General features: G+C 38.1%; 1 protein-coding gene across 5 annotated transcripts in view; it reads left to right on the forward strand.

Annotated features, from left to right (window-relative positions):
• The window catches only part of SUGCT (succinyl-CoA:glutarate-CoA transferase), a 781,793-nt gene that overhangs the window by 10,233 nt on the left and 753,669 nt on the right, over positions 1–17,891 (forward strand). Inside the window, exon 1 of one of the 5 annotated variants that reach the window (XM_086697013.1) lies at positions 14,618–14,755. The exons of the other annotated variants lie outside the window; for them this stretch is intronic. Within the exon in view, the coding sequence (XP_086553139.1) occupies positions 14,716–14,755 (40 nt within the window). The 5' untranslated portion in view covers positions 14,618–14,715. Of the gene's footprint in view, positions 1–14,617; positions 14,756–17,891 lie in introns of those variants that run through there. 5 annotated transcript variants of the gene reach the window in all.

Genomic DNA, 17,891 nt, shown 5'->3' on the forward strand with positions numbered 1-17,891 from the left:
TCAATTAGCCCTTGGATGGCATCTGGGAACTTGGCACTTGAACTGCTTCCTAATTAATAAAGGTGCCTAGATGGTTTGTACAATCCATGTCATTTATGGTGAACCTGCTTTTTCTCTGAGTCTGGAATTTTGGTACATGGTAAACAGAGCATGTCTATGTGGATAGTGCTCAGTGAAAACCTTAGATTCTGAGTTTGTAATACACTTCCCTGAGCAGAAGCATTGGACATGTTACTGTATTTTTTTGTTTCTAGAGAAAGAAGCATGCATTGTGTGGCCCCTCACAGAAGGGAGAGAACATAAGAGGCCTGTACATGGATTTTTCCAGACTGTGCCTGTCTTTTTCCCTTGCTGATTTTGTCATGTATCATTTTGCTGTAATGTCACAGAAACAGCTATATGCCGAACCCTGTGAATCCTTTTAGCAAATCATTGGAAGTATGGGTAGTCTTGAGGAATTCTGAAACAATAAATACCAAAGGTGGAAAGTAAAATGATTTTTTTGAAAGTAAAATTCCAAAATTACTCAAAAAGCAAACTGGAGATAGGGAAAAGTTACTTTTATTAAATACTAATGATAAAAGGTTAATATTCTTACTGCATAAAGAGTCCATAAAAATTAATAATAAGAAAATTCTGCCTAAGCAATATGGGGCAAACAAAATAATTTATAAGAGAATTTATAAGAATAATTTATAAGGGAAGATGTGAAACAAGAGCAGTTACGAAAAACTCTTCACTTTCAGAAGTCATTAAATAAATGCAAATTAAAATGACAATGACATGCAAATTTTTAATTTTCAAATTTGCAACAAGTAAATAAAAATCCTACAAAGCCAAGAGATCATATTCAGTGTTATGGAAGATGGCGGAGAACACTATTTTCATACACTGCTGGTGCCAGCATATATTAGTACTACCTTTCTCATGGACAATTTGATAATTGGTATTAACAGTACTAAAGAGTTTGTATCATGAACACAGCTAGGCCACCATAAGGCCTGCCTCTGTATTTGGAAGCATGGTCTTTGTTTTCCTTTGAGTATCAACTTATATGCAAGATATTGTTTACAAGTTATTTAGGAGTTAGACCACAACTAAAGATTTGTATGTGGAAGGCTGAAAAGCTACCAATTTATAGACTTTATAAATCAATCTAGAGTTAAAGACTTTATAACCAAAAGTTTTTGTCACTTAAATACATTTTATAATATGAACTAAAGTGAGAATTAAGATCTGGGATGTGTGAGGAATATGCTTTTCTTTAGCCTAGTGGGGAGAACGGTTGTCATGAAAGAAGGCTTATTCACTGGCTAATCAACTTTAGGCAAGAATACATATGGAAGTTGAGGGGCGCCTGGGTGGCTTAATTGGTTAAGTGTCTGACTTCAGCTCAGGTCATGATCTTGTGGTTCTTGGGTTCGAGCCACGTGTCTGGCTCTGTGCTGACAGCTTGGATCCTGGAGACTGCTTTGGATTCTGTGTCTCCCTGTCCTCTTTGCTCCTCTCTATCTCTCTGTGTGTCTCTTTCTCTCTGTCTCTGTCTCTCAAAAATGAATAAACATTTAAAAAATTAAAAAATGTATGTATGGAAGTTGAAAACCTGGAAATTGATTTTTTAAAAATGATTCATGTATCTCTTAGGAAAGTTTTCACACATCTCAGTTTGAAGACTGCTGCTAAAGGGACAGTAAAACAATCTACCCCTGAAATGGACTTATCACTTGTTAGCTTTCTTGCCGTGAAATTGCTTAGAGGCTACCATTTTTCTTCCTTCAATGCTTGGCATCTCAAGTGGTCAGGATAGGCTTGGTTGTGCTGCAGTACAAATTAGCCCACCATCTCATTGGCTTTAATACAATAAAAACATCTTTCTTGCACGTCTGTCTTCACTATGTGAAACTTGCAGCCTCCAGGGTTGCTGCAGTAGAAGAGAAACCTGGAGGATTTCATGGGATTAAAAAAAATTATTTATTTATTTTGAGAGAGAGCGAGTGTGTGTGTGTGCACATGCATGAACCGGGGAAGGGCAGAGAGAGAGGGAGACCAAAGATCCCAAGCAGGTTCCATGCTGTCAGCGCAGAGCCTGATGCTGGACTCTATCTCACAAACCATGAGATCATGACCTGAGCTGAAATCAAGAGTTGGTCGCTTAGCCGACTAAGCCACCCAGGTGCTCCTTCATGGGATGTTTTTAAGGGCCTGTACTGAATTGGCTTAAGTTACTTCCATCTATCCATTTCATTGGCCAGACCCCAGGCATTTGAGCCCAATCTCATTGCAAGAGAAAGCTGGAAGTGTGGAGGAGCAGAGGGATTTGGGATTAGCACTGACGTGTATTTTGGTTGTGGCATGCTTTACTCATGATTCAGAAGCCCTCTTTCTGATCAGAGGCCATCGTTCTTCCTATAAACTTCTCAAGTTTTCATTAAAATAGTGGCATCCGACAGTTATAAAACCTGTTTGATTGCAAATCCCACAGTAATAATAGCTGCATTCTTATAGGTGAAGGGCAGTTGGTAAGAAACTGGTATCAATAGGAGGTAGATTATAAATTATTCTAAGTTATTTTTTTAAATTTTTTAAGGTTTATTTATTTTTTGAAAGAGAGAGAGGGAGGGAGGGGCGGAAAGAGAGGGAGACACAGAATCCAAAGCAGGTTCCAGGCTCTGAGCTGTCAGCACAAAGCCCGATGCGGGGCCCAAACTCATGAACTGTGAGATCATGACCTGAGCCGAAGTCAGATGCTTTAACTGACTGAGCCACCCAGGTGCCCCAATTATTCTAAGTTATTACCCATCTATTTTCTGGTTGTCTCTAAGTGGTATGGTTGGCTCATAACTTGAGTATCACTCCCACACTACCTTTTTACAACTCAGAAATTCTACTTTCCCTGGAATGTCTTCCAGTGGATACTAATTTTTGAAGTACTCTAAACTCCTAAAATTACCTGTCAAACTATATCATTAGTAACAGAGATTTTTTTCAAGACTTCTAACACATGCCAGAAAGAAAACATCATGCTAACTATTTTAAATAAAGCTTCAGCAGATTAAGAGAACATGCTTTGAAAAAAATGTCCATCTTCTGCTTTCTCACTCCTAAGTTCTGGTAGTTAAGTTCTCTGTAAAATATCAAATTAAAAAAATCCTTTTAATGTATATTACATACTCTATTTGATTAGTTTGTTTTATGACTTGGCCTTTTTTTTTTTTTTTTGTTGGCTAGTACAGTGGGGAGGGATGCCATGATTGCTGTCACACAGATGAGCCACTTAGCTGGGTATCTGTCAATTATGTCTACTCTCATGCTGCTCAAGTTTATTTGTGTCCTGGAAACCTTAGGGCCACATACCAGGGGAGTCTTAGAAACAGCTCTAGCAAGCAGGGAATTGATGGCTCCCTCATTACAATTATACTTCTTTGCATGATTGCTCGGCTGTATTCTTATAATAGCTTTCCATCCTAGAGGCTAAATAAATAGAGCGATATACAAACTGCTTGATATATCACAGAAAATTAACAACTGTTGCCCTTTCCAACTGTTTTTCCGCCTATAATCACCCTTTACTCCCATCCAACTTATTCTTGTCTTTCACAAACTGCCAAAATGTGGATGTAGATATCCTTCTTAAGTATAGAGTGTTGAGAGTCATATTTTTTTTCTGTACCTTAAAATAATTGTGTGTTTTTCTTTTCTTATTTTCCAATCTAGAATAAGTTATTTACTTTAGTAGGTGGTGTGACTGTGTAATACATATATGATAGTGATAATGACAAAAGTAAACTTTTAGTAAGCCTTTACTATATGCCAAGAAGTTTGCTGAGCACTTTACACACAACATTTCATGTAATATTGCAAACTCTATGATTTAGGTGTTTCCCATGAGGAAACTGAAGCTCAGAGACGTGAAGTTACCTTGAAGGTCATAAGGTAGCAAGTACTGGAGCAGGGAATTGAATCCAGTCAGTCTCCAAAGTTCATGCTCTTTACTATTGAAAGCTCATTTATTAATTTTGACTTCAGTGTGTTCCAGAAGTTCTTTCTGGGTGTCTTCTCAGACAATACAAAATTCTGTTGCCTGATATGAAATGAATTCAGTTTAAAAGTTTTTGTGGTTTATATATACAATGGAATACTACTTGGCAATGAGAAAGAATGAAATCTTGCCATTTGCAACAATGTGGATGGAACTGGAAGGTATTATGCTGAATGAAGTAAGTCGGTCAGAGAAGGACAGATATCATATGTTTTCACTCATATGTGGAATTTGAGAAACTTAACAGAAGACCATGGGGGAAGGGAAAGGGAAAAAATTGTTTCAAACAGAGAGGGAGGCAAACCATAAGAGACTCTTAAATACAGAGGACAAACTGAGGGTTGATGGGGGTGGGGTGGGGGAGAGGGGAAATGGATGATGGGCATTGAGGAGGGCACTTGTTGGGATGAGCACAGGGTGTTGTATGTAAGCGATGAATCACGGGAATCTACCCCCGAAGCCATTGATATACTGTATGTTAGCTAACTTGACAATAAGTTATATTAAAAAAAAAAGTTTTTGCTTCATTGAAGTGCCTGGGTGGCTCAGTTGGTTAAGTGTCTGACTCTTGATTTTGGGTCAGGTCATGATCTCACGTTTCAGGGGTTTGATCCCCATGTTGGGCTCTGCGCTGACAGTGCAAAGCCTTGCTTGGGATTCTCTGTCTCCCTCTCTGCCTTTCCCTCACACACACACACACACACACACACACACACACACACACACACTCTCTCTCTCTCTCTCTCTCTCTCTCTAAAATAAATAAAAATTAAAAATAAATAAAAGTTTTTGCTTCATTAAACAAAATTTACTAATTTTTATGGCTGTGAGATGGCATTGTAGTGAAATATAGACTTCTCTTAATAGATTTGTAACGAAACGAGATTTATGGGATGAAGAGATTCCTAAACGTATCTTATGCATCATTTGAAATAAAACAGGGGCCCTAAAAAGAGATTTGAGAACAGAAGACCAGTATTTTTGGAGACATATATAACAAAGAGAATTACTTGTCCATTCATTCCTAATGATGTCAAACTATCCTCTCATATTTGAGGTCTTTTTCTATGTTTTTATTCTTGAAAATGTTTTTCCAATGTTTTTGTTTATTCTGTATGTTTTTTCTTTTTCTTTTTTTTTTTTTTTGCTGATTAGAAACATAAGCAAAATTAAGCAAAATTACAGAAAAATAGAACTTAGCTGGTAAAAGTTCTCCATAACTTCTTTTCCCAAGATTTAATCCCTGATAAAATTTCATGAATGCTTCTACAACTACCAACATATATTATTAATGCTATTATGTATATTTATAAAATAGGATAGTATTATGCATTTTATTCTATAACTTGATTTTATTTTTTAACTAGAAATATATCTTGGTTGTGGCACCTGGCTCAGTGACTGAGTGGCTCAATTGGTTAAGCATCCAATTCTTGATTTGACTCAGGTCATGATCTTACGGTTGGTGAGGTCAAGCCCTGCGTCAGGCTCTGTGCTGACAGTGCAAAACTTGCTTGGGATTCTCTCTCTCCCTCTCTTGTCTTTGCCCCTCCCCCACATCCTGCTCATGTGCACGTTCTCTCTCTCAAGATAAATTAACTTAAAAAAAAAAGAAATATATATATTGGTCCACTTTTCATGTTAGGATATGTAAGTCTGTTTCATTTTTTTTCTTTTTTTTGTAAATTAAAAAAAGTTTGTTTGTTTGTTTGTTTATTTATTTATTTATTTATTTATTTATTTATTTATTTATCTATTTAGATCACGAGTGGGGAAGGGGCAGAAAGAGAGGGAGAGTGAGAGAATCCCAAACAGGCTCTGTGCTGTGTGTGCAGAGTCTGGTGTGGGGCTTGAACTCATGAAATGTGAAATCATGACCTGATCTGAAATTAAGAGTCACACACCCAACCAACTGAGCCACTCAGGCTCCCTTTAAATTTTCTTTAATGTTTATTTATTTTTTGAGAGAGAGAGAGAGAGACAGACAGACAGTGTGTGAGTCGGGAAGGGGTAGAGAGAGAGGGAGACACACAATCTGAAGCAGGCTCCAGGCTCTGAGCTGTCGGCACAGAGTCCAGTCAGGACTCGAACCTACAAACTGTGAGATCATGACCTGAGCCAAAGTTGGATGCTTGACCAACTGAGCCACTCAGGCACCCTTGTTTCATTTTTAAAAATGTCTGTGTGAGAATCTGTTGTATGAATGTGCCAGTGCTTATTTAACATTTCACCTGTTGGTGGATTTTTGCATTGTTTTGAATATTTTGCTTCAGTATTTTCATTTCTTTAAAATTTTAGTAAGAGTGTGTGAGCAGGGGAGAGGCACAGCGAGAGAGAGAGAGAGAGAGAGAGAGAGAGAGAGAGAGAGAATGTTAAGCAGGCTTCTCACCCAGCGACTGGGGAGCTTGACCCTGAGATCATGACCTGAGCTGAAATCAAGATTCAGTCGCTCAGCCAAGTGAGCCATCCAGGTGCCCCTATTTTGCTTCACTATTAAACATAGTGGGGCAGTTCATAAGAAGATGTATGAATGGCCAATTATTACACGAAAAGATGTGCAATATCATTATTCATCAGGGAAATGCAAATTAAAACCACAACAAGAAATATCTACCCATTAGAATGACTAACTTTGAAAATAACAGCAATTTCCAGTGTTGCAAGGATGTGAAGCATCTAGAACTCACATGCACTGTTTTACAACCACTTGGAAGATGTGTTTGGCTGTTTCTTAGAAAGTTAAAGATACACTTAGCATATTACCCAGCCATTTCACTAGGTATTTACCCAAGAAAAATTAAAACATGTTCATACAAAGACTTGTACATGAATGTTCATAGCAGTTTGATTCATTGTAGCCTAAAACTGGAACCAACTCAATGACCATCAACAGCTGAATGCATAACAAATGTGGTATATCCATATAGTAGAATACTACTCACTTATAAAAATGCAACAACATGAATGAATCTCAAAATTATAATGCTTTATGAAAGAAGCCAGACATACAAGAGTCTCTATTAAGTGATTTCATTTACATACAATTCTAGAAAATGCAAACTACATTTTAGTAACAGAAAGCAGATCATTGGTTGCCTAAGGCTGAGAGTGGAGGGGGAGGTAGTTTGCAAAGGAAGAATCTTCTTTCACAGGAAGAAACTTTCAGGGGATGGAGAGTTCTATTTCTTGATTGTGGAGGTGACTGCACAAGTATATATTTCTGTCAAAACTTAATTGTATAATTTATTATAGGTAAATTATTTTTAACAATGTTGATTGAAAAACATTTGAAGTACAGCTGAAAATCAAAACAAAAAGGTTCTGCAGTGAACATTTTTTTTTTTACCCATGTCTAGGCATACTTGTGGAATTGTTTTGTGAATTAGATGCCAACAACAGGAAAACCTAGTATGAGGATATTAACATTTAAAAAAAATTTTTTTAATGTTTTTATTTATTTTTTGAGAGAGAGAGAGAAAGAGACAGAGTGTGAGTTGGGGAGGGACAGAGAGAGAGAGGGAGACACAGAATCTGAAACAGGTTCTGCAGGCTCTGAAATGTCATGACAGCACAGAGCTTGATGTAGGACTCGAACTTGGAGACCACGAGATCATGATCTAAGCTGAAGTTGGATGCTTAACCGACTGAGCCAACCAGGTGCCCCTAACATTTAAAATTTTCATGCCCTACAAAGTTGTTAGTGATTTATGTGTATGAAAGTGCCCATTTCACCACCCCATTGCCAATATTGGGTATTATAAATATTTGCCTATCTGGTGAGAAAAATATTATTATTATTGTAACTTTCATCTTTTCACTGTAGATGAAATTGCTATGAATGTCTTTTGTTACGCATACTAGAAATTTTTATTTATCTGTGAATTGACTGTGTATATTTCCAATTTTTCTATTCTTTCTTTCTTACTGATTTCTAACAGTATTTTATATGTCATAAAAACCTTTGTCTTTTATTTTTATTGCAAATATTTCCATTCTTCCAGTATGTTATTTATCTTTTAAGTTTAATCATGTTATCTTTCATTGTACTGAGTTTAAAATTTTATGTAGTCAGAACTGTCAACTTTGATGATGTTTTAATTTCAAATTTTTTTTTAGATAGAGAAGAACTTTTCTCAAAGTTTCTCAAACGTTCTTGCTTTAATGGTTTCATTTACTTTAAATTTTATTTGTATTTAGATCTTAGAACTTAAGTGTAGATCACACTTCTTCTTTTCTATATGGATAATCACTTTTCCTAACACTGTTTCTTAAATAATTTATCATTTTCCCACTGATTTGAGATTTCTTCTTTGTTATGTAATAATTTTTCATTTCTATGTATGGCTGTTTCTTTGTCTGTTCATATGCTAATATCTTATTTTAAAAATTACACTTTTATTTTTACCTTGTAGGCTAAATATTCTTCTCCCCACAAAAAATTTTTTCTAGGCTATTCTTGATCATATACTCATCAAGATGAATTTTAGAATCAATTTATCAAATCTTCTTTACCTTTTCTTCCCCTGTGGCCCACCCTTCCAAACTGTGTTTTGATGATGGCACTCAGGTTTGTTTGAAAGCTTCCCAAGGCCGGTCAGGGCTTTCTGGTTGAGGTAGTGCTGATCTTTCTCTTGTCTCTTTTATACAGTTAATTCTCGTTATTAGAAGTTTTGTTCTGTAAACTGTGAACACCAAATTAGTGAATACTGAACCATTGCTCCTGGGGGAAATATAGGATTAAGTTCCTGCAAGTCTTTGGTCACACATTTTTGTCTACCAGTTAATACACATAATGTTGTATTATGGGTGTTTCTGTTTAAAGTCGCCTTATTTAATATATATTGTTGATTCATTAACATTGAATCCATGGCCATAGCATTATAACTTATATAGTTATAGTCATGCCTGAACAAAGCTTATCTAACACATATTTTCTCTCTAGGGCTCATCATGGTCTTCTTGCACTTAAGAACACCAGACAGCACTTCAGCACTACTCTTGGGGCCATTTTATTTATTTATTTATTTATTTATTTAAAAAATTTTTTTCTTCTTTATTTTTGAGAGAGAGAGAGACAGAGTGCGAGCTGGGGAGGGGCAGAATGAGAGGGAGACACAGAATCAGAAGCAGGCTCCAGCCTCTGAGCTATCAGCACAGAGCCCAACACGGGGCTCGAACCCACAAACCATGAGATCATGACTTGAGCCGAAGTCGGATGCTCAGCCGACTTGAGCCACCCAGGTGACTTAGACTTGGGGGCTATTTTAAATGGTGAAATCACCAACAAAAAGCACAGAAACGTGAAAATGTGACACTAAGTACACCACACTAAGGACACTTGTTTACAGTATGAGACCTGAAACAAGAAGGCCTAACAAGGCAAAACAAGAAGAGTGTTGCTGGGAACATGTACATCAAGTGACTGAAATTTTTCTGCATTCTGTGCATGGCCTGGAATGACTGCAAAAGCACTGAAAATGTTGATTTTGGAGTTAGTGAGTAGTTGAATCCTCAAATACAGAATCTGCGAATGATGACAATAGACTATAATTTCCCTTTGAAGCTGCTGCAGTGTGTGTAAATAATTAAATGGAAAGCCTCAGAGTGCAATATTTATCAAAACATTGCAGGGGGCAGTACAGCAAAATGATTCCTCAACTGTCGCTCATGAATTTAACATAACTTATAGTTTATTTTTTAATTTTTTTTAATTTTTTTTAACGTTTATTTATTTTTGAGACAGAGAGAGACAGAGCATGAACGGGGGAGGGTCAGAGAGAGAGGGAGACACAGAATCCGAAACAGGCTCCAGGCTTTGAGCTGTCAGCACAGAGCCCGACGCGGGGCTCGAACTCACGGACCGCAAGATCATGACCTGAGCCGAAGTCGGACGCCCAACCGACTGAGCCACCCAGGCGCCCCTAGTTTTTAATTTTTAAAATCAATATTTTATATATACTTCACATCTATATGGTTAATTACGAAAAATAGTAACCTCTGATGCCTCTCTGCCCCTTTTTCCCAGAGACAACAAATGTCAATTCTTTTAGCTGTTTCTTTTAGCTTTTACCTTCAAATCTCTAAGTAATGTAATTTTTTTTTTTTTATTTATTTTTGGGACAGAGAGAGACAGAGCATGAACGGGGGAGGGGCAGAGAGAGAGGGAGACACAGAATCGGAAACAGGCTCCAGGCTCCGAGCCATCAGCCCAGAGCCTGACGCGGGGCTCGAACTCCCGGACCGCGAGATCATGACCTGGCTGAAGTCGGACGCTTAACCGACTGCGCCACCCAGGCGCCCCTCTAAGTAGTGTAATTATAATGCTACTTCTTGCTTTTGTTTTTAGGAATAATCTGTAGTGAGAAAGACTAGCTCTCTTTCACCACTAGGCCAACAACTACACATACACTTTCTATCTTATCAAATCATACATTTTGCTAGATCGGAATTCAAGTATTTGCATCATTATGATTATACAATTATTCTTCAGATTTGGATGACATTGCTGCTCTTGCACACCTTTTTGTTTTTCCTTGTGTTAATATTTGTATGGCTTCTTTATTTACTTTCTCAATATATGTCCTTAATTCACCCCCAACTGAGCCATGAGGATATTTCAGCTATTGTGTTAGTATTTTCTTTACTTTCATTCTGAAGATTCCTTTCAACTTTCTCCTTTAGATCCCTCATTTTCTGGATCCCTTATCTTCTTATTTCTTTAAAAAAATTTTTTTTTAACATTTATTCATTTTTGGGAGGCAGAGAGAGACAGCATGAGCAGGGAAGGGGCAGAGAAAGGGAGACACAGAATCCGAAGCAGGTCCAGGCTCTGAGCTGTCAGCACAGAGCCCGACGTGGGGCTCGAACTCAGGAACTGCGAGATAATGACCTGAGCCGAAGTGGGATGCTCAACCGACTGAGCCACCCAGGCGCCCCTCTTCTTATTTCTTTTTAACAAGTGTTTATTTATTTATTTTGAGACGGAGAGCAAGAGAGAGTGCACTTGCTTGCGTGAGCAGGGGAGGGGCAGTGGGAGAGAGAGAATCCTAAGTGGGGCCCCACTCTTGTCAGCACAGAGCCCAACATGGGGCTCGAACTCACGATGCTGGGATCCTGACTGGACCTAAAATCAAGAGTTGGTCACTCAACCGACTGAGCCATCCAGGTGCCCCTCTTTCTTGTTCTGTTTTTGGTGGACCATATCCTCTAGAAATAATTTTCCCAAGAAGGGATGGGAAGGTAAAATTTTTCTGATTAAAAAGTTTCTTTTTTCTACCCTCACACAAGACTCATGGCTTGACTGGGTTTAGAATTTAAAAGAGAAATACATATTCCTTTCAAAAATTTTAAGGTTTTTGTTCCATTTTTATGTCTTAGCTTCCAGTACTGTTGAGAAGTTCAATGAGATTCTGTTAGCCAATCCTTTATATATGCTTGTTTCCTCCCTAGAGATTTTTCAGATCTTCTTTTGGCAGAGATAAAAAATCTTAGTGTTCCAAATTCTTACACTGATGTGCCTTGGTGTATGTTTTTAATTTATTTATTTGTTTTTAAATTTCTAGCACTTTGTCACCTTTTAAAATTTTTTATTGTGGTTGAGACACAATGTTACATTAGTTGCAGGTATATAATATTGTGATTTGACCACTTTAATATATGCTATATTCACCACAAGTGTAGCTACCATCTGTCACCGTACAGTGCTATTACAACACCATTTATCATTTTTCCTATCCTGTACCCTTTTTTTTTAAGTTTATGTATTTATTTTGAGAGAGAGAGAGATTGAAAGAGAGAGCACAGGAGTGGAGCAGAGAGAGAGAGGGGTGAGAGAGAATCCCAAGCAGGCTCTGCACTGGCAGTGAGATCATGACCTGAGCTGAAATCAAGAGTTGGATTTTTAACTGACTGAGCCACTCAGGCACCCCTCCTATGCTGTACCTTTCATTCCCATGACTTATTCATTCTTGGTGTGTGTCTTTATTGTTATTAATTTAATTTGATTTAATTAATTTTTAAAAATTTGAGTATATTTGACACGTTACATTGGTTTCAGGTATACAGTATAGTGATTTGACAAATCTGTATGTTAATACTACCCTCACCACAAATGTAGCTATAATCTGTCACCATGCAATGCTATTACCATATTGTTAACTAGAGTCCTTATGCTTTGCCTGTTATCCCCATGACTTACTCATTCCATAACTGGAAGCCTGTATCTCTAACTCCCCATCAACCATTTTGCCCATCCTCCTATCCCCTCTCCTCTCTGGCAACCATCAGTTTGTATTTATAGGTCTGATTCTGCTTTTTGTTTGTTTATTCATTTATTTTGTTTTTTAGATTTCATCTCTGAGTGAAATCATGTGATGTTTGTCTTTCTGTCTGACTTACTTCACTTAGCGTAATACCCTCTAAGTTCATACGTGTTGTTGCAAATGGCAAGATCTCATCTTTTTTAAGGCTGAGTAATATTCCACTGTGTGTGTGTGTGTGTGTGTGTGTGTGTGTGTGTGTATCATATCTTCTTTATCCATTCATCTATTGATGAACACTTGGGCTGCTTTCATATATTGGCTATTGTAAATAATGCTGCAATAAACATAAGGGTGCATGTATCTTTTCAAAATGGGGTGTGTCTTTTTAAAGTCTAGGCAGGGCATGCAGAGCCCCCCTCCTTTTTTTTTTTTTGAGATATAGAGGGGAGGGGCAGAGAGGGAGAGAGAGTATCTCGAGCAGGCTCCATGCTCAGCATGGAGCCCTATGAGGGATCTGATCTCATGACCCTGAGATCAAGACCCTGAGATCACGACCTGAGCTGAAACCAAGAGTTGGAAGCTTAACCGACTACAGCACCCAGGTGCTGCAAGGGCCCTTTCAGTCTGGAAAATCATATCCTTCAATTCTGTGATCTTGATCTGAATTATTTGTTAATGTTCTCTCTTCTGTTTTTGCTGTTCACTCTTTGAGAAACCTGTATTATTGGAATTCCTAGGCTGATTCTTTTTTTCCCCCTCTCCTCCATTTTTCACTTTTATCATTTCTTTTTGTTCTACTGTCTGAGTGATTTTATTTTTTCTTTTTTTAAATTTTCTTAATGTTTACTTATTTTTGAAAGACAGAGTGTGAGTGGGGGAGGGGCAGAGAGAGACAGGGAGACACAGAATCTGAAGCAGGCTCCAGGCTCCAAGCCATCAGCATAGAGCCTGACGCGGGGCTTGAACCCACAAGCTGTGAGATCGTCACCTGAGTCAAAGTTGGACACTTAGCCAACTGAGCCACCCAGGCGCCCCTGGGTAATTTTCTTATCTTTATCTTTCTGCCTTTCTCTTACATTTTCATTCTTCTGTCATTTTTTAAAGTTCCAAGATCATATTTTCATTCTCTAAATACTTTTTACAAGTGTTCTTTTCTGTTTTATAGGTGCAAGTTCTTCATTTTTCTGATAATATTGATAATTTTTTATGGACATAAAACTTGCATACAGTAAAATTCTTTTTGGCGTGTAGTCCTGTGAATTTGGGCAAACATATAGAGTCATGTAACCATCACCATAATTACGATATAGAACACTTCCCTCACCTCTCAAAACTTGCAGTCATTCTCTCTTCATTCCCAGCCTCTCCCAACTCTTACCTGTTTTCTATCTCTATCCTTTGTCTTTTCAAGAATGTCATATTGATGGAATTGTAATGTAGTTTACCTGTCTTATATCTGTTTGCTCTGAGTTTTTTTTTCATGTTTGCCTTGGTCTCTTTCTTTCCTGATATAGGTTTTCCCTATATCTTGCTGATTTTTCGACTGTTCTTTTATACAATAGGGGATGGACATTTAAAAAGCTGATTAGAGGGGTGCCTGGGTGGTTCACTTGGTTAGTGTCTGACTTTCGCTCGGGTCATGATCTCACAGTTTGTGAGTTCAAGCCCCATGTCTGACTCTGTGCTGACAGCTCAGAGCCTGGAGCCTGCTTCAGATTCTGTGTCTCCCTGTCTCTCTGCCCCTCTCCCTTTCATGCTCTATCTCTCTCAAAAATAAATAAACATTAGAAAAAAATAAAAAAAAAATAAAAAGCTGATTAGAAACTGTATGCATGGGTCGAGCTTTGTCATGGGCTGAAGTTGTCCCCCTCAATTTATACCTTGAAGTCCTAATCCCCCACATCTCAGACTGTTTTTGGAAATAGTTCCCTTAAAGAGATACTTACATTAAAATGAGGCTATTTGGGTGGGTCTTTACTGGTTGGTGTCTTTATAAGAAGAGGTTAGAACATAGAGATATCAGGGATGTAGTGCAAAGAGGGATGACCCTGTGAAGAGGCAGCAAGAAGATGGCCATCTGCAAATGAAGGAGAGAGGTTTCAGGAGAAACTAAACTTGCTGATACCTTGATCTTGGACTTCTAGTCTCTAGAACTATGAAAAAATAATTCCTATTGTTGAAGGCACTCAGGCTATGGTATTTTGTTATGGCAGCTCCAGAACACTACAATAAGGTTTCTTGATTGACAAGTTTCAATGTCGGGTGATATGATATGGCTGGACTTTTATGTGTCAATGACTACTATCAGTATTTTTAGTTATTTTCTCTTGGATTGATAAAATTCTTTTCCAAAGAGGAATTTTCAAGTAAAGCTATTTGACATGGCAGCTAGAGAAGAAAGGGATTTGGAGACTTATGGAGTGGAGAAGATTTGCAATAGCTGTTTTGGGAAGAGGTGGGTTGAGCAATAGGTTGTTGGGTAACAATGGATTTGAAGTTAGGCAACTTGATTTTATAGGGGACAAAACTCAATAGCCTCTCTTCATCAGCTTGATGTTTATGTTGCAGTGTAAGTGACAAGGATGGTAAGGGTGCTTGAAGCAATGTTGTGTAGGCTCCTTAAGGAACTGAATTAAACATGGGCACAAGTTTCAAGTAGATGTTTATTTATTTTTAAAACATTTATTTATTTACTTATTTGTAGGGGAGGGAGCATGAGTGGGGGAGGGGGAGAGAGGGGGAATCCCATGCAGGTTCTGCACATTCAGCACAGAGCCCAACTTGGGGCTTGATCTCACAAACCTCAACATCATGACTGGAGCCCAAATCAAGAGTCTGATGCTCAACTGACTGAGCTACCCAGATGCCCCACAAGCAGATGTTTACTAGAAGAGGTATGATAATGGCCAATAAACATGAAAATGTGCTCAATGTCACTTGTCATCACAGCAATACAAATTGAAACCACTATGAGTGTATTACCCAGTGTCCAAGATGGCTGCAATGATTCTTACCTCCTTATACACCCTTGTGTATGGAGTACTCCCTAATACTGCACCAGAGTTTGGCCTATGTGACTAAGAGCATATGGTAGCTGTGATAATATGTCACATATGAGATTAGGTTATAAACACTGCAGCATCCATCTTGGCACCAAGAAACCCCACCTGTAATATTGCTGCAATGGGACTGTAGTTTTTTCACTGTGTTCCATTATGGCAATCTATTAATGCATTGTGGCAAAATGAGGATTTTTTTTCCTCCTCATCTTTCTGTCCTTTCTTTCCCTCCACAAACATTTTTTAAATGGTATTTTTAAAGTTTACTTATTTTGAGAGGGAGGGAGGGGCAGAGTGAGGGGAAGAGAGAGAGACTCCCAAGCAGGCTCCGTGGTGTCAGCGCAGAGCCCAACACAGGGCTTGAACCCACGAACTGCGAGACCATGACTTGAGCCAAAATCAAGAGTTGGAGGCTTAACCGAATGGACCATCCAGGTGCCCCTTTAATGTTTCTTTTTTTAATGTTTATTTTTGAGAGAGAGAGGGGCAGAGAGAGAGGGGGACAGAGGATCCAAAGTGGGCTCTGAGCTGACAGCAGAGAGCTTGATGCAGGGCTCAAACTCACTAACTGTGAGATCATGACCTGAGCTGAAGTATGATGCTTAACTGACTGAACCACCCAGGAGCTCCAGCAATTTCTTATTTTAAAAGAATGAATGGGCTGATTTCAAGGAGCAAGTGCCCACTATATGGAATTTCAATGTTCCTTACCAGAACATTGAGGTAATGTCCTCTTAGCTGAGGACACTCCTAGCTAAGAATTGTTGTGTCTCTTGTGATCCTTCTCAAGACTATAATGATATGTGTGTAAATGTGTGGTGTATGTGTAAATCTGTAACTCTTATTCTTAATCCACTGGTGATGGAGATGCATTAAGATTTTTAAAAAAATGTATTGACGTGAGGAACTCCCAATCATTGCTGGTGGGAATGCAAAACGGTACAGCTACTTTGGAAGGTGGGGTGGAAAACGAAACATACTCTTAACACACTTTTCAGTAATCAGCACTTCTTGAGAATTACCCAAATGAATTGAAAACTTAATGTCCACACAAAAACCTGCACACAATGTTTTAGCAGCTTTCTTTGTAACCACCAAACCTGGGAAGCAACCAAGGTGCCCTTTAGTAGGTGAATGGATAAATAAACTGGTCTATCAAGGTAATGGAATTTCATTCAGCACTGAAAAGAAATGATCTGTCAAGCCACAGAGGAAACTTAAATGAATATTATTGCGTGAAAGAAGCCAATCTGAAAAGGCTACTACTGTATGATTCCAACCATATGACATTCTGGAAAAGGCAAACTGTGGATACAGTAAAAAGATTGGATTACAGGAGTTTGAGGTGGGGAGGAAGGGATGAATAGGCAGAGCAGAGAGGATTTTTAGGGCAGTGAAAGTATTCTGTGTATTATAATGTTTGATACACGCCATTATGCATTTGTCTAAACCCATAAAATGTACGAGAGCAAGAGTGAACTCTAAAGTATGCAATAGTGATGTGTCAGGGTAACTTTGTCAGTTGTGAAAAATGTGTCACTCTGGTGAGGGATGTTCAAAATGGGCAATGTTGGGCACATGTGGGGAAAAGAAGTACGTGAGAATTCTTTGTAATTTCTGCTCAGTTTTGCTGTGAATCTAAAAACTTCTCTAAAAAAGTCTATTTAAAAAATGTATTGAACCAGGGGCGCCTGGGTGGCGCAGTCGGTTAAGCGTCCGACTTCATCCAGGTCACGATCTCGCGATCCGTGGGTTCGAGCCCCGCGTCAGGCTCTGGGCTGATGGCTCAGAGCCTGGAGCCTGTTTCCGATTCTGTGTCTCTCTCTCTCTCGGCCCCTCCCCCTTTCATGCTCTGTCTCTCTCTGTCCCAAAAATAAATAAAAAAAAAAAACGTTGAAAAGAAAATAAATAAAAAATGTATTGAACCAGTAGTTCACCATTTTTCCCCATAAATTCAGCTTGATCTCAGTCATCATGATCTAAACTTTGTAAGCCATTTGGCTAGAATTTGACTTTGTGATTTAGTATTGATGTTAAATATTTTTAGTGAATTAATGATACAATTATTGACCTATCTGCTAATTTTTATAGCTGGTGGGTGAAGAGAAAAAGGAAATACACATATTTTTTATATGTAAATGTTTTCTGTAAATAAATTATTTAATAAACTTTAAAAATTCATATTTTCTCCCTGTCTGAAGTGTAGAATAAATATGTGGAGGTCTTTGTTGTTCTTTTTTAGTTGTTAGTAATTTTTTGTTGTTTAGTTCACTTTTTATTTATTTTTTATGACTTTATTTTTTTTTATAGCTGTTTCAGGTTTACAGCAAAATTGAGAGGAAGGTACAGAGATTTCCCATATACCCCTTGCCTACACACACCTCCATTATCCATATCCCTCCACCAGAGTATAATTTGTTACAAACTGTATTGACACAGTGCCCTAAAAATCCTTATTTTTCATTAGACAAATTATCTTAGGTGTAACTGTGGACTTTATTAATAGGGTATTAGAGGTTGTAATTTTTACAG

This window comes from Puma concolor, chromosome A2, assembly GCF_028749965.1.
Source record: "Puma concolor isolate L17-30 chromosome A2, mPumCon1.1.hap2, whole genome shotgun sequence".
Taxonomy (NCBI): Eukaryota; Metazoa; Chordata; class Mammalia; order Carnivora; family Felidae; genus Puma; species Puma concolor.